At 44.0% G+C, this 23,353-nt stretch overlaps 1 protein-coding gene across 1 annotated transcript in view; it reads right to left on the bottom strand.

Moving 5' to 3' along the window:
* The window catches only part of LOC144752569 (poly [ADP-ribose] polymerase tankyrase-2-like), a 446,314-nt gene that overhangs the window by 147,429 nt on the left and 275,532 nt on the right, over positions 1-23,353 (bottom strand). Inside the window, exon 15 of the mRNA XM_078640458.1 lies at positions 7,310-7,384. Within this exon, the coding sequence (XP_078496584.1) occupies positions 7,310-7,384 (75 nt within the window). The remainder of the gene's footprint in view (positions 1-7,309; positions 7,385-23,353) is intronic.

The raw sequence follows: 23,353 nt of genomic DNA, 5'->3' as shown, positions 1-23,353 counted from the left end.
ACTCTTTTGTGGCACATTACAGCGCATTATACACGTCCACTAGGACTGGTGATTTACATTCATGGGAATACCTTGACGATGTGTCCCTAGGGTGGCTTAGCGACGCACAGAGGGCATTTTTGAGTGCCCCTTTTGAATTGGATGAGGTGCGTGATGCTATTATGCACATGCAGTCGGGTAAAGCTACGGGACTCGATGGGATCCCAATAGAGTTTTATAAAACGTACATTGATTTCATGGCACCGGTGTTACAGGAGGTCTACGAAGACGCACTTGAGGTGGGCCATTTGCCCCCATCTATGCGTGTTGCACTTATCACATCGCTCTTAAAACCCGGGAAACCGGCGAATAAATGCGATTCCTACCGGCCCCTTTCATTGCTTAACTGTGACGTTAAAATCCTGGCAAAACTGATTGCTACCCGTATTAATCTCCTACTTCCTAATTTGATTTTACCCGACCAATCAGGCTACGTACCTGGCAGAGCGACGTTGCATAATTTACGCACCTTTTTTCAGTTCTAAACACAGTGCACGAAGACCAACCGATGGCTGCCATTTTCCTTGACGCCACTAAGGCATTTGACTCATTGGAATGGGATTATGTGTTCCAGGTGATGGAGCGCATGGGTTTCCCGGCCATATTTATCTCATGGATTAGGCTATTATACGGGACTCCAGTGGCCAGAGTGCTTATAAATGGCAGGCTTTCCTCAGAATTTCCTATCACTAGGGGCACCAGGCAAGGTTGCCCCCTGTCACCGCTGCTGTTTGCCATAGCTACAGAACCACTTGCGGCAAAGTTGAGGCAGCATCATAAAGAACGAGCGCTGAGATGTTTCCAAAGACAAATACTAATATCTATGTACGCAGATGATATCACTTTGTATGTGCGAGATCCCAGTGAAAATGTAAATCCAATTCTTAGAGAATTATTTTCGCTTTGGTAGACTCTCAGGAGTCCAGATCAACTGGGGCAAGTCCTGTATTTTTCCACTCACGACATCCACCAGACGGTTTGTGCTGGATTACCCAATTGCTTGGTGCGAAGGGGACTTTAGGTACTTAGGTATCCACATAGAAAAAGACCCGGATGAACTATTGAGGGCCAATTATGGCACGACGATGACTCGTATTACAGACAACATCACACGCTGGATCACCCTGCCCCTCTCCATGGCGGGTAGAACATCTTTGACTAAAATGGTGATCCTGCCACAATTACTATATCTGTTTTTAAACATTCTTTTCTATCCAGGCAGTTTTTTCTTTCAGCAACTCCGAACGAAGCTCATCAGATTAGTATGGGGCGGAAAATAGCCTCGGCTCAAATGGGACATTCTCACTAGGCCATACAACCAGGGCGGATTTGGCGTTCCCGATTTCGAGTTGTATTATCAGGCTGCCCAGGCCCATTATGCCTTTTTCTGGGTGCGTCAGCCTAGGTACATGCCCCAACTGGCGGCGGGACACTGGCTGGCTCATCCAATCCCCATAGAAGGCGCACTATATGCCTTAGTCCCAGGAAGGGATAAGACGCCCACAACAGTGATGAGCACGGTGACCGCGTGGACCCGACTGGCTGCTAAATTGGAGATTAGCATGCTATACGCACCACTCTTGCCCCTTGTTTATCATCCAAGCATGCCCTTACTACAGGAAGCAGGATTTCATAAGCTACTTCACAGTATCCACGTCACGACGTGGGGCGACCTATATCATGCTGGAACATTCCGATCTATGGAACATTTATATGAAGGCATACAGCCATCTCCCTTTGACGTATTTCTGTACATTAGGCTACGTCAGGGACTTAAAGCGCTTACGTCCGACTTCCCACATGAGCCTCAGACCTTTGCACTGCTGCAACGCATCCTCCAAGACGATACACCTAACAAACTGGTATCGACAATCTACAAGTCGGTCCACTCACTAATAGACGCCCCACCTTTGGCGGCTAGAGCAAAATGGGACCAGGAGCTACAGGTGCCACTAACGGAGAAACAATGGGAATTTTGTCTACAACAGACAGAGCGAATCTCCTCTAGCAGCAGATTCAGAATTATACATTATAAATTTGTCCATAGACTGTATTACACTCCAGCCCGAATGTGTAGATTTCAACTTCGCGCCACTGACTATTGTGATAGATGTCACGCCCCTGGGGCGGATTTTCTACACCTGCCGTGGTCGTGTGATGAAGTACAGTTGTACTGGTGCCAAGTGTTTGCAGCATTGTCCAAAATGATTAACACTGAGGTGGAACCCTCCCCTATTCTTGCTCTCTTGGGATAAGTAGAGCCCATACAAGCGGCACACCGCAAATTCACCACACTCGCCTTTCTAGTCGCCAAAAGAAGAGTTGCATGTAAATGGGGCGGGGGCAGAGCCCCGATATTTAAGGACTGGATACGTGATCTTGCCTATTTTCAAGAACAGATCAATACATATTCTGAGTTGTTACTCACGGCCCACAGATATTTGGGCTCCGCTCCATTGTTACCTACTGGGAGGGGATGAAGCTGCTGAGGACGGGTTACCCACCTAGATGCTCACTGGGAGCTCCTTTATAAGATACTAGTGAACACACAATTGAGATAACTGCATTGTGAACTGGAAGTTGGGGTACTGGAGAGACTATTGTGTGATACATAATGTTGGAATACGTTGTGGTATTATTGTGCAGTCATGTATTAGCTAGATCGCACTCAAGTTGCTTGTGCACAGTAGCTGGGTACTTGTTGTGTCTCCTTAGTAAGTATTATATTGCAGAAACTGTTATTCGTTAAAATGGGCGGGTGCTGCGGGCAGCTTGAAATACAAAATGGCCGCAAGATGGGTAAAATGGGAGATTAACTGCTTACTGCACAGTGCTGGTATGATGAGACTGCTTGTCTCCAATTGCCCTGATTCTGTACATGCATTGTATTGATTATGGACTGAAATGTGTACACATAAATGCACCTTTTCTTGATGTATTGTCGCTCAAAATCTCAATAATAAAGTTTAAAAAAAAAATGTATTCCAAATTCGTAAATGTGGGCGCTCATCCCTGGCCACCAGTACATCTCTTAATTCTAGTAGAGAATTTGAGATCCCTTGATGTATCAGACCCTCTCCCATATGTGCTTCTTGAATCAAATCACCTCTCCGATCCTGGTTTGTAATTACCCTATCCCCCACTCCAGGGATTCAAGCAAAGGGAACGGAGTTTGCATCAATTATGTATGTATATTCGAGTGGATAGCCAACCTTGGCCCGCAGGCAGAGGAAGGACTGCAGCCTTTTTTGTCTTTGGTTGTTAGGGCAAGAGGGTTTTAATACTCACGGTACGCTGACCTGGTGTAACTTGCTCCTCTTCTTCCATGTCGGAGTCGGCCTTGCTCAAAGAGACATGTTCCGATTCTTTGGCTCCTTAAGGGTGTGTTTCTTCTCGGTCGGAATCTTCGCCGAAGATGTCTGGTACAGAGCTGCCTTGGCGTTTCATCTTGTGTCGTTGAGCCCGATGCTCACAAAGCGTCCTCTTTGATCTAAACGATCGGCATGAGTCTTTCTAGCCGTGTTCCAGGGACAAACAGAGATTGCACACTTCGTGCAGGTCGGTGCGCAGATACTTAGCGTGACACCCGGGACAGAGCTTGAATGGAGTCCGTTCCATCGACTGCTAGTGAGCCCGGCGCGGGTAGGCCCAACGGCCCTCCATGAGTTTTCCGATCGAAGATCTTTATTTATTTATCGGCTTGTATAGCGCTAGAATCGACTCCCGGAGGAGTATCTCTGCGCTCAAATGACAGATAGAAAGTGGATGGACTAGAGATCTAGAGAAGGTGCTAAGTTTGAAACAAAAATGTTTTTCACAGTTTCCTAAATGCAAAATGATCCATGCAAAGCCTAAGGGTGGCAGGGAGTTTGTTCCAAAAGCAGGGGCCAAGGTAGGAAAGAGACTTTCCACCCAGTCTTGCCCTTCTGATGGGGGGGATTTGGAGAAGGGACTGATTGCTGGAGCGGAGAGCACGCACTGGGTTGTAAGGGACAAACTTCTCCGCCAAATACGTGGGGCCCAGGCAGTGTATACCCTTGTGGACGACACAGCAGATTTTGAATTTGATCCGTTGGCCGATTGGCAGCCAATGGAGCGTTTCCAACAAAGGGCATGATGGAGATCTAAGTGGAGCATTCAAGACTAACCTTGCAGCAGTATTTTGAACCACCTGGAGCCTGCTAAGTAAGCGGTCGTTTGCTGAGATCAATAGCCCATTACAATAGTTCAGGCGACTGAGTACCAGGGCCTGAACAAGGGTTTTTCTAGTGGGGTCCGGTAGTAAAGGAAACACTCTTCGGAGTAGTCCAATAACGTGAAAACAGGACCCGGCTGTTTGATTTACTTGCTCTTTTAGAGACAGACCTTGATCCAAATGGACACCCAGGTTTTTCACCACCTGCTTGGGGCTGGGGACGGGCCCAGATCTAATGGTCACCAGTCCGGTGTCCACAACAGTGTGGCTTCCCCAAAGAGCATTACCTCTGTTTTTCCTACATTGCACTGTAGGAAATTCGAGGCCATCCATTGTGATACAGCCCTCATGCCCTCTGAAAAGGACTGTTTAACCGCCATGGTTGATGACTTAAATGGGAAGAGAAGCTGAGTGTCATCAGCGTACGACACTGGGATGAACCCGTATGATCTCATGAGACTGGCCAGGGGGGCCACGTAAATGTTAAAAAGTGTGGGGCTCAAACATGAGCCCTGTGGCACCCACTTGGTGAGCTCTACAGGTGCGGAGCGGAAAGAGCCCGTACTGACACACTGTGTGCGGTCAGATAGAAAGCTGCTCATCCAGAACAGTGCCGAACCCCCGAGCCCCACCTCCTCCAAACGACTGAGCAGAATATCATGGTATATGGTGTTGAACGCTGCCGACAGGTCAAACAGCACTAGAATCATAGAATTCCCTTTATCCTGGGACATTCGGATGTGATCAGTCACTGAGAAGAGCGCTGATTCGGTGCTATAGTTGGGCCTGAATACGGACTGGGAATGATCCAGACCACCGGTTCGCTCAATAAAGTACAACAGATGAGTATTGACGTACTTTTCCGTTAGCTTGCTCAGATACGGAAGAAGAGATATGGGTCGGAGGTTAGATAATTCGGTCCAGGAGATGCTAGAGTTCTTGCAAATGGGCCTCACCTGGGCCATTACCACTCCTGTGGTACCTGGCCCTCAGAGAGAGAGAGGTTGACAAGGGACTGGATCATGGGACGAGTGACTTGCCCAAAGATGGAACAACTCTTGCAGGAATAAGTCGAAACGATACACAGAGAATGGTAAACACCGTTGAGCTTGCACGTCGAAGGGAACCTGAGAAACTGTGCCGAACCGGAGCACAGCAATTCACATCCAAACCGGATGGCAGAAAAAAACAATCTAACAATGGAGTCACCTACCTTGTGACTGGAAAAGACTTCATCGAACAAAAACAAAGTGCAAACATCTCTGGACCCAACACTAGATGGCAGGCTATACACAGCATGTGATCTACAGCTCACATGCCTCAAACACATATTTTAACAAGCATTGGCATAGTCAATAGGTCTCGCTTTTGGGACCTTATAAGTATTTACTTATGAAGCACAATATCCTTGGTGCAACAACAACTGCTGCATGGCCAAACCTTGTACCTTATAAGTGTTTAGCAATGCAACGGTTAATATTGTTGCAGTAAGGATATTGTGCTGCATAACTAAATACTTAAAAGGTCCCAAAGGCAAGACCTATCGGCACATGCCGTATTCTGAGCTTTAACACAATACAGACTGCAGTTTGAATGAGTCCTTTTAAAATCATGGTCTGCTCTGTCTCATGCCCTAGTGTGTAAAGAAAGATTAGGCTGATGGTGTTGGAAGAAATGTTATACCTTCTCATATTCTGGGATCCACCATCACTTTGCAGCCTAGGCTACACACGATTTAGTGTAAATCAGTTTCAGCTCTTTTGCAGCTCTCTCACTCGCACACACAACAGTACTACTTATGACTGCATGTGGGTGACAAATGTGCTTCTCTACTGCAATTCACATGTAACCTCTTAAGGAAGAGTGAGCATCCTTTCAGTATACAAAAAGATAGTTATTTCCAAAGCTTGTTTACAAGGTGATCATATGTAAATGGATTTCTAAATCTCATTTTTGTATCCATTTCAGAGGCATTGGGTACTGAAAGAGACCTCCAGTGTGTAGGTATGAGAGCGAGATTTTAATGCTACCACCAGTGGGTCAACTTTAGAATCCTAATTCACCAACCAATCATGAGGGTGTTCTAAGTTCTGGGAAACGTGTTGTGCTATTGCAAGGACCATTCAGCAATTTAGAAGCTGTAAACACAATACTGCACTTGCAATCCAATTGTGCTTTGCCTGGAGGCCTCAAGATGTGCTATCTTAGCAGTGACCGGGTAGTTCAGGTCACGTCAATTGTTTGCATTCTGATGATTGTAACGCACGAGTAATCATTCTAAGGCAAAGCTACAAGCAAGGAAGAAATAAGCCAGGAGGACAGCTCATTGAGCTGAACATTCAATGCTTCCGAGGTTGCTACATGGAGTATGTTTGGGTAACAGCATCAGCAGCTGCCTGCAGGGCGTAGAACCAATAGAAGTGCAATATTAAGGGTTACATGAACCCAGGTTATCCTTATTAAAAATAAAAAATAAACTGGACTAGGTGAGCTTGAGAATTGGTGCACTACGTTACAAAGTGAACCAGAATTAGCCACATGATGCAGGAAGCTTTACTAATGTAAAAAAAAAAACACGCTAGTGATGAGCGCACACCAGCACGAAAAAGTTAAAGTGATCAAAGGCAGATGGCGACTGCACCCTCGCGTGAACGCAAGCGCTAGACCACATGGCAGCACTTTGAAACACCTGATACTAAATGTCTCGGAGCAACACATGCGCTGGCTCAGCGAGACCTAAAAATGAAGCTGTAGAATTTTTTCTCACATTATAGAGATAACTAAAACTTGTTCACAAAAAATACTTTTCTCTAAAAAATCCTACCTCAGTCAGCGAAAAGGCATGGTTGTAAAACACCAAACTTGGTGCCAAATTTATTTAGGGACTAGTTACATCTCACTAAGTAGGAGTTCGGGATTTCTTGTCTGACATTATTACAGTAGACCGTATCAAGTCTGATGGTGGGGAATAATTCAGAGTTTGGGAATCTGCAACAGTGAAACCATCCATCAAAGAATTAGTGGAGGAAGCATTTAGCATAGTGTTTCAATTATTCTTTAATAATAAATTTCTACCTTTAGAATGTTATATTTGTTAAAAACTCCTCCAGCATGACCACCATCTCTGTGCTCTCGGACAGTACTCTGCATCTGAAGAAAACCACAGTAGACAAGAACAATTATTTTCAACTTTAAGCTAAAACAAATTACTATTTTACGGTATTTGTCAGACTTTGTCTATTCAAATCATACTTCAACATATTCTAGCAATACAAATATTTTAACGTAAAATAGATTAATGCACATAATCTTCAACTCTGAATTAAGAAATTTCCATAAGAATAAGTTACTTACCTTTGGTAATGAACGTTCTGGTGGGTACATGCAAAGTTGTCACCTTTTAAATAATTGTAAGCTCCTACCTAGATGCAGAAAGTTTGCAATATCTGTACCATGTCAACAGATGTGCTGGCTCGATTTCATCGCCAGATGCTGCACAGGTGTAATATCAACAAAGCAATATAATGCAATTCTGGGGCCACAACATCGGTTACTCATCTATTTTAACACACCCTCAGAAACGGAGACGAGAACAGAATTCAACCGAATGTGACACATACAGTGCAGAAAATAAATGGGAAGCTTATTAATACAGATGTCTGTGACCATACTTCAGAAGGGGCAGGTGGGAAGGATCGGTGAAGAACCTGCAGGTAGAGCATCCATCACAAAGGTCATGAACAAAGGCAAATAACTTTTTATTCTGATGAATGCTTTTGCCTTAGATTCCCCACCTTCTGAACAGGTACCACAGCAGTACCCTTTCACCTTGCAATACCCAATTATGATATTTGATTGCCTTTATGTGGTGGAGCAAAAGCAACAAAAAGTTGCTTGGTTTTTCTGAAAGATTTTGTTCTTTCTATGTAGTATGGTAATGCTCTGTTGACATCTAAGGTGTGAAGAGCATGTTCTGCCACTGAATCTGGTTGAGGAAAGAATACAGGCAACTCAACAGACTGGTTGATATGAAATGCAGAAATAACAAGGTAAAAATGTGGGGTTAGTCTTTAAAACCACTTTGTTTTGGTGTATTTGTAAAAATGGCTCTTCTATTGTTAGTGCCTGAAGCTCACCCACTCTTCTCAGAGATGTGATGGCTATGAGGAAGGCTACCTTCCAAGTGAGAAATTGTAGTTCACATTTGTGCAAAGGCTCAAAAGGTGGACACTGGAGCAGGTGGAAGTCTGGGTGGAATGATTCTTATAAGTCCTTCCATAAATGCTTTAATAGCAGGTCTGTTTTGTATATATACAGCTATTGCAGCGAGATGTAAGCGTATAGATGTATACACTATGCTGGAACACTGTATATGTAGTAGATCGCAAATGATGTTTTGAATTGAAGCATTTAGCGGATTGATTTTGTTGTTGTTACAGTAAATGACAAATCGCTTCCTCTCTGCTGCATAGCATGCTCTTGTGGTAGGGCGTCTAGCCTCTTTGATAATATACATGCAGTCTGGCGGAAGATTAGGATAACCAAACTCTAGGATTTCATATGTCAGATCGCACGGTTGAGATGACTGGGATCTTGATGCCTTATCTCTTCATGGTTCTGAGTGAGAAAATTGGGATAAGGGTGCAGGTTTTTGGCGAGGAACTACTGATAGCTCCAACAGGGTTGTGAACCAGGGTTGACGGGCCCACCCGGAAGAAACTAGGAGTAGTGTTAGGGATTGCTGTCTGAGCTTCCGAACCACTAATGGAATGAGTGGAAGAGGCAGAAAAGCGTAAGCAAATATCCCTGACCAATTCATCCATAGCGCATTGCCTTTGGACAATCGGTGTGCATACCTTGATGCAAAGTTTGGGCATTTTGCGTTTAGGTGAGTGGCGAACAGATCTATCTCTGGGAAGCCCCACATTTGGAAGAATGGGAGGAGAACTCGAGGGTGGAGTTCCCATTCGTGGATCTGCGGACGTTGACGACTGAGCAGATCTGTAAGCTGGTTGTTTACTCTTGGGGGGTGTTCTGCAAGGAGATATATTTTTTGGGGTATGGCCCATCACCGGATGCTTTGGGCTAGCTGTGAGAGCTGGAGAGAGTGTGTACCCCCCCTTTTTGTATGTAGTACATTGCCGCCATGTTGTCAGTGTGAATGAGGACAGCTTTGCCTACTAGATGAAGTTGAAATGCTTTCAATGCTAGAAACATTGCTAGTAGTGCTAGGTGGTTTATGTGGAGTTGTTTCCGTGGCAGAGTCCACATTGTGAGAAAGTGCCATCTTTCTTGTATGGTATGCCCCCACTTCTTGCTGAATGGCGGATGTACTTTGACTGAGTGTGCCCTGGGTTCCTGCCCACCAGGTACCCAGGGCCTATGTTCCTTCCCTAAAACTGTGTTGAAACCTAAACCCAATTGGCTTCTCTGGCCACAGGTCAGCCCCTGGTGAATGGTACCATAGGTACCCAGGGCACTGTGACCAGAAAATACACCCAAGGGCTGCAGCACTTATTGTGCCACCATTAGGGGCCCTGTACCGTGACACACACACACACACACACACACACACACACACACACACACTGCCTTGGCAGGCTGAGTGACTTGGTGCAGAACTAAACAGAGTCGACATGGCACACATCCTTGTGTGCCATGGCCACAAACCCACCACCCTGACATACCACAGTTACCCCTATAGCTGGGTGCACCATGCCAGTGGTGTGGGCACAGGTGCATGAGCCCGGTGCCCCTACAGTACCCAGGGCCATTCCTGGGCATTGTAAGTGCAGTGATGCCATTAAGAGTATATGGTGCTGGGAGATTGTCATTAAAAACTCCACAGCAACATAATGGCTACACTGAAGACTGACAAGTTTGATATCAAACTTCTCAGCACATTAAACCCACACTGATGCCAGTTTGGGATTTAATGTAAAATGCACTACAGAGGGCATCTTAGAGATGCCCCCTGAAGCCTAACCTACAATCCACGTCTTGTCCGAGAGGCTGCCTGGGCTGCCACATAGGTGACATGTTGCTGGACCCCTGGGTAGAGATCCCTTCGCTCTCCTGGGCCTGCAACAATGCACATCCTGGGCGAGGTGCTAGGTCTACTCCCCCAGGATGGACAGGGGAAGCTTCAAAGGCATGCTGCCTTTGTGAGCTTCTCCAGGCTGCTTGCTGTACTCAGCAACTGGCCCCCACCGGTTCTGATCCCCACTCTGCCGGAAAGACTGGTGGGAAACCCTACGTGAGGAAAGGGGGTGTTCCAGCCTGTGCCAACTCCACCCATCAGGTGGGAGAGGCGAGGTGTAGCACAACTCCGGGCTCCAGCCATCTTGAGGATGGGGAGCCCTGCTCAATCAGAGATAGGCTCCTGCCACCCTCCCACAGAAGAGGAGCAGGATAGGGGGTGTACTCACACCAGGACAGGGACCCATTGGTCTCTGCCCTTACCCTACCTGTAACGCCCCTAAATTTAGCATTTAGGGGCACCCTGAACCTTCCTTCCTTAGATCCCAATTTAAAACAAGCAGGAAGATCAAGAAACCAGAAGACCTGCCGTGCAGCTGCTAACAAGAGGACGACACCAACTGACTTGGCCCCAGCCCTACCGGCCTGTTGCTCCTTGAACCTGCTCCTGCGAAACTCCGGCACCTTCAGTGGTCAGCAACCTCAAAAACCCCGGAGGACCCGACTGCCTGGAGACTCTACCAAGACTGGGACTCCCACAAGCAGTGGTTCTGCTAAAAAACAACACCCCTGGTGCCAGCCAGGAACCTCGAATCCAGCCCATTCTGCAACCGCCGAGCTCAGCCTGTGCCAGACTGGAAAAAGACCCTGAGGATGTCCCCCGGCGACTGTGACCTGGAATCCAGTGCCCAAGGACCCTCCTCGGCGACCCAGACGGCTTCTGCAGCCTCACAACAAGAGACCCCTCCAACCGCGACCAGCACAGGGTAAGATTTCCCGACGTCAAAAGACAGCCCTGCACCCGGCACCCCCCGGTCCCCTGTGCCCAACTCCTGGGTGTCTACCTATCCTCCAAGATCCCAACTTACCCCTCGTAGTGTAGGTCACTCCTGAAGAATCTCCGTCCCAAGCCTGCAGCCTTTGTTCATCTTCCAAGATCTCCATTGACGAACCTTGAGCGCCCGATGGCTCAAAAGCACCCTGCACCCAGCCGCCTGAGCGCCCCTGGCAGTGCAACCTTTGTCCTAATCTACTTCTCATTTGCCCTGAGCAAGTGACCAGGAGCCCAGCTCCCAGAGCCGCGTGGCCTGCTTGCCAGCAGCCACCAACCGCAGGCCCCCTGCCTCTCTTTGGATAACATTGGGCCTAACTACCTCTGCACCTGGCTGCCCCTGTGCCGCTGAGGGTGTACCAACTGTACCTACCTGACCCTGGGAGACCCCTGAGTCTATGCCCATAACCTTAACTCTGCCAGTCGAGTACTTACCCAAAAGCCGATAACTCACTTTTCTTTCATAGGGTAACATTGACTGGTTTCACTTGGAAATTCGGTGTGGAGTAATGAAACTTTAAAATTTTCATCTAAAATCAGCAGAACAACGAATTCCGATGTACTCACTTGTTATCAGACGAGAACCCAGTGCTGCATCTTTTAGCCCAGCACCGACCCTGAAAAGTAATTTTAACCGTACTTACCAGTAACTTGAATTTCCTTCCATAGGAATCCATTGTCTGGTTTTCACCAGAAAAGTTTCTAAGTGTCAATTTTCACAAACTACAAATATTCCTTAAAAATCACCTGTATGACTTAAAAGCATTCTTTCAATTGTTTACAGGAGACACACCAGTGCTGAATCCAGGATCCAACACTGAGTAAGAAAAAGTAACAATAACACTACTTACCTGCTAAGTGAATTTCCTCCCATAGGATAACATTGGGGATTCTATGTGAAAAAGTTTCTAAGTGGCAACTTTTAAAATACAATATTCCTTAAAAATCACTACTGTAACCAAAACACTTTAACTTAACTGATTACAGGAAATGTCCCAGGACTGAATCTAGGATCCAGTCCTGTGGTTAGAAAAGTAATCTACAAAGTAACTAATTGCATTTAACGAGAAATTCCCATTGAGCTCAATGTTGCATTGTGTTTGAAATTGTGTTGCCTATCGCAACAACTGTAACTATTGTAATCAGTCAGTCATATAGCTTTTATTCGGTTTCCATAATTTTTTAGGAACCATAAAAAGTACATCAACAACAAACAGTTTAAAAGAAAAGTAATATAGCAGAAAAAGTTAAACCACAATACATGGTTGACATTATAAGAGAATACATTTTAAAAATCAAAATTGGGCGGGATCTTAGACAAACTGATGATAAGGTGCAAATGCATTCAAAGACAGATTTAGTCAAAATTGCACCGATGTTTTATACATGCTTTAAGAAAACAGGCTACGGATTTGGCAACAAATTCAGAATCTAAGTATTGCAAAGCAAGAAAGGCTGGACGACACGATCTCAAACCCATAGATGACAATAATGGGATAATCCAACGCTTACGAGGCAACACATAAAATCTGCAAAATAACGTAACATGGATTGTTGATTGTTCCGAAGTTTTGTCACATGGGCACTTGGTAATAGATTTTGACCAATCTTGTTTTTTTGGGAAGGAAACAATACGAAAGAACACATTAAAACGAAACCTAGTCAACAGGTATTTTTTAGAATGCGTTCAAATGATATTTCAAATAGGGTTGAACGCCTGTTGTAGTTTGGACGCTTAGGATCTGGATGTTAGTGGATTTAGTGATTTCCTGAGATAAACGCAGTTCCCTTAAGTGTGATAAGCATAGCATTTTTAGATCTTTCCTTGAAATGCTTAACATGGATGAAGGCTCAGAGAAATACAAAGACATGTCTATATCCTTAAAAAAGTTGCTCACATAAGCCAACCAAGGGATTTTTCTCCAATTGACCAGGCCCAGACAGTCCACAATGAGTGAGCGGGTCAAATTGCACTGCTCCGTGATCCAAACTCGGTATTCAAAAAAGTCTATTGCCTATTTGAAAAGTATTTAACTAAATTTAACTAAAGTAACTCATTCTGAGAAAGTATATTTTGATACCTTGTTGGTTCTAAAATAAAACAACTATATATTTTGATACAAAACAATTAGCCTAGAGTTCAGTTCTTGAGCGTGTGAGACCATTTGCTGACTGAGTGTGTACATCAAATGCTTTACACTGCTCTGATAATGCCTTATTGCTCGATCAAGCTACCACTTTAGAGAGTAAGGTTATATCTAACTTTTGCCTCTGCCAAACCTCTAGGGACTGTGGACTCTGTACACACTGTACCTTACTTTGGTCCAGTATTAACAGTCACTTTCTTACACACATGCCTTGAATGGTAGGTTTTTGAAGATGAGCTCCCCAACCAATGTGCGATGCATCTGCTGTTAGCACTATCTATGGAATGGGGTCGACGAATGGCCGCGCCCTGGAAAGGTTTTGTATGTTCCACCACTGCAGAGAGCGATGGGGGTGACCATCCACCAATACTAGATCTGATAACTGACCTTGAGCCTGGTTCCACGGACGTGCTAAGCATTCCTGTAGGGGACTCATTTGGTGTCTCGTGTAAGGAACAATTAAAATGCAAGATCCCATAATTCCTATCAATTGCATGAACACTCGAGCTGGTAATGAGTGTTGAGGTTGAAACTGCTATATTAGAGTCTTCATGTTGCAGATCCTGACTGGGTTGGGATCCGCTAGAGCTTTCGGAGTGTCTATTGCGGCTCCTAGATACACTTGTGTGTTGATGGTTGGAGATGAGACTTGGTGAGGTTCACAGTGAACCTGAGGTTTTGAAGCAGTTGAACTGTTTTTTGAGTATGGCGTCGACAGCTCTGTTGTGAGCTGGCTTTTATTAGCTAGTCATCTAGGTAGGGGAAGACATGAATGTGCGGTCTTCTTAGATGAGCAGCGACTACTGCCAGACACTTTGTGAAAACCCTAGGTGCTGTAGTTACTCCAAATGGGAGGACTTTGAATTGATAATGTTGGCCGTCTACCACAAACCTGTGGTATTTGCGGTGAGCAGAATGAATTGGACTATGGAAATAGGCATCCTTTAGATCCAGAGTGGACAGAAAGTCACCTTGCTGAAGGTGCGGGAGAACCTGTTGAAGTGTGACTATGTGAAAGTGGTCCGATTGGATGTACAGATTTAGTTCTCGGAGGTCCAATATAGGTCTTTAAGAGCCATCCTTCTTAGGAATTAAGAAGTACAGGAGTATACTCCGGTTCCGTGATATTGTAATGGGACTGGTTCCATAGCTTGTTTTCCTTTGAGAGAAAGAACCTCTTGGTTTAAGGGTGAGCGATGTTCCTGTGAAATTGCATGTGGTCTTGATGCTGTAAATTCCAGGTAATAACCATATTGGATAATTTGCAGTACCCATTTGTTTGAAGTGATGGCGTTCCAGACAGGGAGAAATTGGGAAAGACATCCCCCAAGAGGACTGGAATGATCGGGGGTACCGGATGAAAGTCACTGTTTGTTGTCTGTGGGGGAAGACCATGTGTAGTTGCCTCCAATTCTTCCCTTAACATTGTTACCTCTAAAGTCTCCTCTGAAATAACCTCTTGGTGAGGGGGATTGAGTATTACCCTTCTAAGAGGAGGAGGTAGTCTTGGTGGCTATGTTTTAGAGTCTCCCCTATAAAAGGAGCAGTGAAAGGAGCCCCTATTGGTGGGTGACTGCAAAGCCCCCATGGACTTTACAACCTATCTTTTTTCATTTTTTCCAGTGAGGTGTCAACTGCTGGTCCAAAGAGATGTTCCCTATCAAAGGGTTGGTTGGGGATGGAGGTTTGTACCTCAGGTTTCAAATCTGAAATTCTCAACCTAGCATGCCTGCGTGACAGTACACTGGTGTTATTTGTACGGGCTGCTGTGTCTGCCGCATCTAGGGCACACCTAATAGATGTATTTGTAATGAGCTTACCCCCTTGAATAAGGTTGTTAGCCTTAGTCTGGTGTTTGTCCGGTAAGTACTGCAGGAGTTTTTCTAACTCATCGCAGTGAGCCCGGTCATAACGAGCCAGCAAAGCTTGAGCATTGGCAATACACCACTGGTTAGCTGCTTGTGATGCAACTCTTTTGTCTGAGGCGTCAATGAGCTTGGACTCCTGACGTTTGGGAGTTGGAGCAAGAGAGTCTAAAGGTAATTGATCTTTGATGTAGGTAGGGTCGGTGGGTGCAGGCTTATATTTTTTCTCCACCCTAGGAGTAAAAATTCTTGCCTTGACAGGGTCTTTGAAAATGACCTCAGTGTGTTTTAACATGCCTTTGAGCATAGGCAATGTATGAGTGACTGTGAGAGGAGCTAAGGGTCTGAAAGAGAAAATCTTGCCCCAATGGCTCCGAATGCAACTCCACTCCGTGATATTGAGCAGCCCTATTAGGGAGCTCAATATAGCCAATGTTATCATCTGGTGGGGAGGGTCTGGAGGGGTACAAATCTGGATCATTATCTGGATTAGTGCGATAGCCCGCCAAGGATCAGTGTCTTGTGGAAGATCTTGATGTCACCCCCGGATCACTGACATAATATCGAGGGACATAATATCGAGTAGCAAAAATATCGTTGACAAAATATCGACAGACAGAATATCGAGTTTGTATCTACAAACAGGTAAGTACAAAAATATTGAGTACAAAATATCGTTTACAAAAATATAGTTTATAAAAATATCGACTTTATTAAAAACAGTGTTAAATTAAATTAATATTAAAAATTAATTACTAAAATATACTTAAAAATACTTAAATTAACTTATAATAATTAAATAATTATTGAAAGTTCGAAAAAAAAATTTTTTACTATCATATTTGTTAAAACATATATATATATAGTAACATAATATAATTAAATAATATCCAATATTATTACCGTACGATAGCGTAAGTGTAAAAATGACTATTCCTACTCCAGTGGGTGCAACAGTAGGGAAAGCGTTGGATAGCGTAGGGGTTAAAATTACTATTCTCACTCCAAAGAGTGCAACAGTAGGGAAAGCGTTGGATAGCGTAGGGGTAAAAATTACTATTCCCACTCCATTGGGTGCAACAGTAGGGAAAGCGTTGGATAGCGTAGGGGTAAAAATTACTATTCCCACTCCAGTGAGTGCAACAGTAGGGAAAGCGTTGGATAGCGTAGAGGTAAAAATTACTATTCCCACTCCAGTGGGTGCAACAGTGGGGAAAGCGTTGGATAGCGTAGGGGTACAAATTACTATTCCCACTCCAGTGAGTGCAACAGTAGGGAAAGCGCTGGATAGCGTAGGGGTAAAAATTACTATTCCCACTCCAAAGAGAGCAAGAGTAGAGAAAGCGTTGGATAGCGTAGGCGTAAAAATTACTTATCCCCCTCCAGTGAGTGCAACAGTAGGGAAAGCGCTGGATAGCGTAGAGGTAAAAATTACTATTCCCACTCCAGGGGGTGCAACAGTGAGGAAAGCGTTGTATAGCGTAGGGGTAAAAATTACTATTCCCCCTCCAGTGAGTGCAACAGTAGGGAAAGCGTTGGATAGCGTAGGCGTAAAAATTACTTATCCCCCTCCAGTGAGTGCAACAGTAGGGAAAGCGCTGGATAGCGTAGAGGTAAAAATTACTATTCCCACTACAGGGGGTGCAACAGTGAGGAAAGCGTTGTATAGCGTAGGGGTAAAAATTACTATTCCCACTCCAGAGAGTGCAACAGTAGAGAAAGTAAATACTTCATATATTATTTAAAAAAATATAAATTAATATCTATAAAAAATTAATTAAAAGTAATTACCAATTTAATATGATATAATAATTAATCAATTACAATTACAAATTAAAATTGATGACTACAATTATTTACCTATTAATACAAATTATTTACAAATTAACAATTAATAATTTAACATTTAAAAATTAATTAACAATTAATTCAAATTAAATAAAATTAAATACATTGATTTATTTAATTAATTATAAATAAATTACTTCCCACCCTATTCCCCTATAAACCCACAACCCGCTACAGTAAATAAATTAGTAAAATTAACATAATTAGCCATTAATCAATTAAATAAAATTAATTGGCGATTCAAATTTAATTAATTACCCATAAAAAAATGAATTAACAATTAATTTAAATAAATACCAATAAATAATTTTACATATTTAATTAATTATAAATAAATTACTTCCCACCCAATTCCCCTATAAACCCACAACCCGCTACAGAAAATAAATTAGTAAAATTAACATAATTAGCAATTAATCAATTAATTAAAATGAATTGCCTATTAAAATTTAATTAATGACCAAATATAAATTCATTAAAAATGAATACCAATACATAAATGTACATATTTTATTAATTATAATGAAATTACTTCCCACCCTATTCCCCTATACATCCACAACCCGCTACAGAAAATTAATTAGTAAAATTAACATAATTAGCAATTAATCAATTAATTAAAATGAATTGCCAATTAAAATTTAATTAATTACCAAATATAAATAAATTAACAATTAATTAAAAATGAATACCAATAAATAAATTTACATATTTAATGAATTATAATTAAATTACTTCCCACTCTATTCCCCTATAAACCCACAACCCGCTACAGAATTAAATTACGCAAAAATTAAAAAAAACTATTCATTAATTAAAATAAATTATAACATAAATACACACTTTTCACACATAATAACAAACACTATAAAGAATTCGATATTAAAAATTCGATAATTTTAATAACCTATATTATATACTTCGATATTGTAACTTTCCATATTTTTAACATTCGATATTACATTACTTACCTTAAAAACTATATTTTTGATGTCTATATTCTGTCCATTCGATATTTTGTCCATTCTATATTTTAAACTCGATATTATGTCCATTCGATATTTTGTAGTCGATATTTTGACTGTTTACCGTCACCCCCATCTCCATATCCAGTATCCAGTGGGTTAGGTGAAGTTGGTGGTGAATTCTCAGGTGAAATGAGTAAATTAGGATTAGTAGGAGTAGGCGGTGTGATGTAAGGAGGAGAAGGGTTAGAACCCACACGTTTCTTTGTTAGAGGAATGTGTTAGTACTATGGTAGGTCTAATTTCCTCTTTTTTGGTAGAGTGGCTTGAATATGCTCTGTATCAGGGTGAATCACCACCTTTTTCTGTTTCGGATCCGAAATGGGGTGATCGGACCAAGGTTCTTTGGACGGACAATCTTCATCCTTGGTTGCTAGTTTCAGCGCCGAAGGTTTCGGCTCCAAGCTTTTGGGCGCTGGTGGTGTCGGCTTGGACTTGTCTTTCAGTGCAGAAGGTGTTGGGTTGACACTGAGATGTGGTTGGTTCGAGCCTGAACCAGAAGACTTTTCTTTATGTTTTGAATCTGGGCCGAGGGCGGGGCGTCGGAAACTTTTTGTCGGTGCTGAACTTGACTCGAAGGCAGAGGAGGGACCGGAGCCTTTGTCTTAGGTTTTTGGGGTGGCCAGAAGTTGTCTTTACTCACAGTATGCTGAACCGGAGTAACTTGCTCCCCTTCTTCGATGTTTGAGTCATCGTCGGACACAGAGAACTGTTCTTCTTCGGCCCCTTGGGCATGATGTTCGGTGTCGGAACTTTTGCCGAAGATGTCCGGAGCGGAGTCGCTTGAGTGTTGCACCTCGTGACGTCGAGCCTGACGTTCATGAAGAGTCTTTGTCGATTGGAACGATCGGCACGCGTCGCAGACTTTCTCATCGTGTTCCGGGGACAGACAGAGGTTGCACACTTGGTGCATTAACTTTAGAACGACTCCCGGGACATAACTTGAAGGGCGTCAGTTCCATCGCCTGCTAGAGCGGTTGGCGAAGGTAGGCCCGATGGCTTTCCACAAGTTTTCCGATAGAAGATTTTAAAGTTGAGACGATACGTGACGAATGGGGAACCACGATCGATAACAATACCGTGGAGGGTATGAATTGTGTGTCGAAGGGGCCTGAGAAACGGTGCCGAACCAGAGTGCAGCAATACACAACTGAACCCGATGGCGGAAAAAAACAATATAACGATGGAGTCGATGCTCATGCGTACTATCACCGAAGGGAAGAGTCACCTACCTCGTGACTTCAAAGACTTCTTTGAAGAAGATAGAGGCCGCAGCCTTTGTCGAGAGGCTTGAGGTAGGTCAGGGATCACCGGATCCCAGGTCAGGATCGCCGGGGAAATCTCCTCATGGTGTTGGGCCACTGGAACGCCGTGGGCATCTGGTGAGACTCGCGGATTTGTCCGGAGCCAGAGTCTGTTTCTTGAGAAAAGTCTGGTGCTCACGGGAGTCAAAGTCTTTGTAGGGAGGGCAGGGCAGGTCCTCCAGGTTCTGGGGGGCTGCTGGCAGCAGGACAAGCCAGGATTCCGCTAGAGCAGGTCGAGGTTGGGACAGGCAGGTAGGGCTGGGGCCAAGGTAGTTGGTGTCCTCCTCATCTTACTTCAGAACAGCTCTTCAGCCCTTCTTGTTTGTCTGTGGAGGCTAGGTTCGGGGTGGACCCGAAGGATAATGTTACTTACCCAGTAAGCATCTGTTCTTGGCATGTAGAGCTTTAGATTCACATGCTTATCATACACCTGCCATTTAGTGTTGGTCCAGATGTTTGCAAGTTGTTTTTCTTCTAAGAAGTCTTTCCAGTCATGAGGTAAGGCGACTCCTCCTTTCAGTGATAATGCCCATGGGCATCAACTCCACTGTTAGATTGTTGTCCCTCAAAGGGTGAGAATGGAGTTAGTAAGTGTAGAACAAAGATGTCTATGCGTATGTATATAAACTGAGAGCTGCAACAACTACACGTGACTGGTGAGCGCATGTAAATCTACAGCTCTACATGCCAAGAAGAGATGCTAACTGGGTAAGTAACATTATACGTTCAAGGCATGTGAGCTGTAGATCACATGCTGTGCATACACTATAAGGCAGTATGGTGCCAGAGCGGTGGCTAAGCTGTAGATGTTGTAGTCTGAAACAGTGTTTTGAGGACTGCCTGGCCTACGTTAGGTTGATGCCTCGCTAACACAGCTACACAATAATGTTTGGTGAAGTGTGCCGTGTAGACTATGTTGCTGCCTTACAGATGTCAGCTAGGGGAATATTCCCCAAGAAGGCCATAATAGCCCCTATTTTGCGAGTGGAATGCACTCAAGGGGATATTATCAAAATTCTCTTTGCTGTCACATAACATGTCTGAATACATTTAACAATTTATCTTGCAATACCTGATTTAGATATGGGATTGCCTTTGTGCGGTGAAGCAAAAGCAACAAAGAGTTGCTTTATCTTGCAAAATTATTTTGTTCTTCCAACGTAATATAGTAGAGCTCTTCTAACAAATGGTGTGTAGAGCTTGTTCTGCTACATAAATAGGTTGAGGAAAAAACACAGGAAAATCAACTGATTGATTGATATGAAAGAGCAAAACTACTTTAGGGAGAAATGTAGATTTGGTGTGAAAAACCACTATCTCTGTGAAACTGAAAGAAGGGCTCTTGTATAGTTAAAGCCTGGAGTTCACCAACTCTCCTCAGTGAAGTTATTGCCATGAGGAAAGCAACCTTCCATGAGAGGAATTGTAATTGGCACCTATGCATTGGTTCGAATGGTGGACCCATTAGCCTTTTAAAGACTATGTTTAGGTTCCACACTGGGCAGGTGGGACTCTTGGTGGTATCGCTCTTTTTAATCCTCCCGTAAAGGATTTAATCACGGGCACTCCGAATAAAGATAAGTGTTGTCTGTTTTGTAAATATATGGAGCTACTGCTGCCAGATGAAAGCGAATGGATGTGTAGGCTAGTTCAGACTGCTGTAAATGTAAGAGGTAACAGGTGATATTCTGTACAGAAGCACCGAGAAGATGGATATTGTTATTGTTTCAATAGATAACAAATCTCTCATTTTGATGCATAACATGTCCTAGTAGTAGGCTTTTTAGTCTCTTTTAGGATATTCATACAGTCTGGTGGGAGGTGTAAGTGACCAAACTCTAGGACTTCAGGAACAAAATTGCCAGGTTGAGTTCTTTGGGATTTAGATGCCGGATTTCTCCCTGGCTCTGAATGAGTAGATCAGAGGTGAGATGCAGCTTTCAGTGTGGAACTACTGACAGTTCCAGCAGGGTGGTGAACCAGGGTTGATAGGCCCATGTGGGAGTTATGAGAATTAGTGTGAGGGATATTTGCCTGAGCTTCTGAACTACCAGTGGAACGAGTGGGAGAGGTGGAAAAGCATAAGCAACTATCCCTGACCAGTTCATCCATAGGACATTGCCTTTGAAAAGCAGGTGTGGGAACCTGGAGGCGCAGCTTGGGCATTTTGCGTTTTCTGCTGTGGTGAACAGGTCTATCTGAGGAAATCCCCATTCCAGAAAGATGCGGAGGAGAACCTGAGCATGAAGTTCACACTTGTGGATTTGCTGCCCAGGTCGGTTCAGTAGGTCGGCAATCTGATTGTTTACTCCTGGAAGGTGTTCTGCCAGGAGATAAATTCTGTAGTGTACGGCCCATTTTCAAATGGCTTGTGCTAGGCTTGACAGTTGGAGAGAGTGTATCCCCCCTGCTTTTGTATATAGTACATAGCCGTCATGTTGTCCGTTCGGAAAGGACAGCTTTGCCTAGGAGGTGAGTTTGAAAGGCTTTGAGGGCTAGAAACACTGCTAGAAGCTCTAGGTGGTTTATATGGAGATTTTTGTGAATTTGACTCCATAAGCCTTGGATTGCGTGATTCTGTAAGTGAGCACCCCAACCAGTGAGTGAGGAGTCGGCTGTTAGCACTGACTGTGGAACAGGGTCGATGAACGGTCGCCCTTTGGATACATTTTGCGCGTTCCACCACTGCAAAGAGCGATGGGTGCGGCTGTCTACCAACACTAGATCGGTTATTCGACCCTGCAACTGGTTCCACTGAGTTGCTAAGCATTCTTGAAGGGGACGCATGTGGAGTCTTGTATGGGGTACGATTATGACGCAAGAAGCCATAATTCCTAGCAGTTCCATGGGGACTCTGACCGGTAATGAGTGGTTGGGCTGAAACTGAGTGAGAAGAGACTGAATACTGTGAATTCTGGTTGCAGTGGGAGAGGCTAGAGCTTTTTGAGTGTCTATGGTGGCTCCCACATAATGCTGTGTGTTTTAAGGCTGCATATGGGACTTCAAAGCATTCACTGTAAACACTAGTTGATGTAGTAGGTGAATTGTGAATGGAGTGTGTTGGAGACACTTCTGGTAAGTGCCGGCTTTGATGAGCCAGTCGTCCAGGTAGGGGAAGACGTGGATGTGCTGTATTCTCAGATGAGCTGCAACTACTGCCAGGCATTTGGTAAATACTCTGGGAGCAGAGATGTATCCAAACGGTAGTACTTAGAATTGGTAATATTGACCCTCTATCACAAACCTGGGATAACTGCAATGAGCGGGGTGAATTTGAATGTGGAAATAGGAGTCCTTTAAGTCTAGAGTAGACAAAGTCGCCCTGTTGTAAAAGTGGGAGCACTTGTTGAAGTTTCACCATGTGGAAATGGTCTGACAGTATGTAGTGGTTTAGTTCTCTGAGGTCCAGAATAAGTCTTAAGGAGACATGCTTTTTGGGAATTAGAAAATACAGGGCGTAAACGCCTGACCCTTGATATTGTAATGGTACTGGCTCTATGGCTCCGTTTAGCAAGAGAGACTGGGCTTCTTCTTTGAGCAGGTGCAAATGTTCTGGTGACAGTTTGTGAGAACGAGGTGGAATGTTTGGTGGTAAGCTCCAGGCAATAACCATGTTGGATAATTCCTAACACCCATTTGTCTGTTGTTATGGTTTGCCTAATAGGGAGGAATTGTAGAAGACGTCCCCCAACGGGTGTTAAATGATCGGGGGAATGGAAGGTAAGTCACTGTTTGTTATGGGAAGGGGAGTAACGGGGTGTGGAACCCTTGCCCCTAACTTAGCCGTTGTTTCCTCTGTCTCATCCTCTAAAGAAGCCTCTTGTGGAGGAAGATTGATTGATGCCTTTATATGAGGAAATATTGGTGTCCGAGGATGTGGTCTTGGCGCCCCCGCCAACG

This window comes from Lissotriton helveticus, chromosome 5_1 (assembly GCF_964261635.1).
Source record: "Lissotriton helveticus chromosome 5_1, aLisHel1.1, whole genome shotgun sequence".
NCBI classification, from domain to species: Eukaryota; Metazoa; Chordata; class Amphibia; order Caudata; family Salamandridae; genus Lissotriton; species Lissotriton helveticus.
Note: the sequence above shows the minus strand (reverse complement) of the source record. Positions and strands in the feature narration are given on the sequence as shown.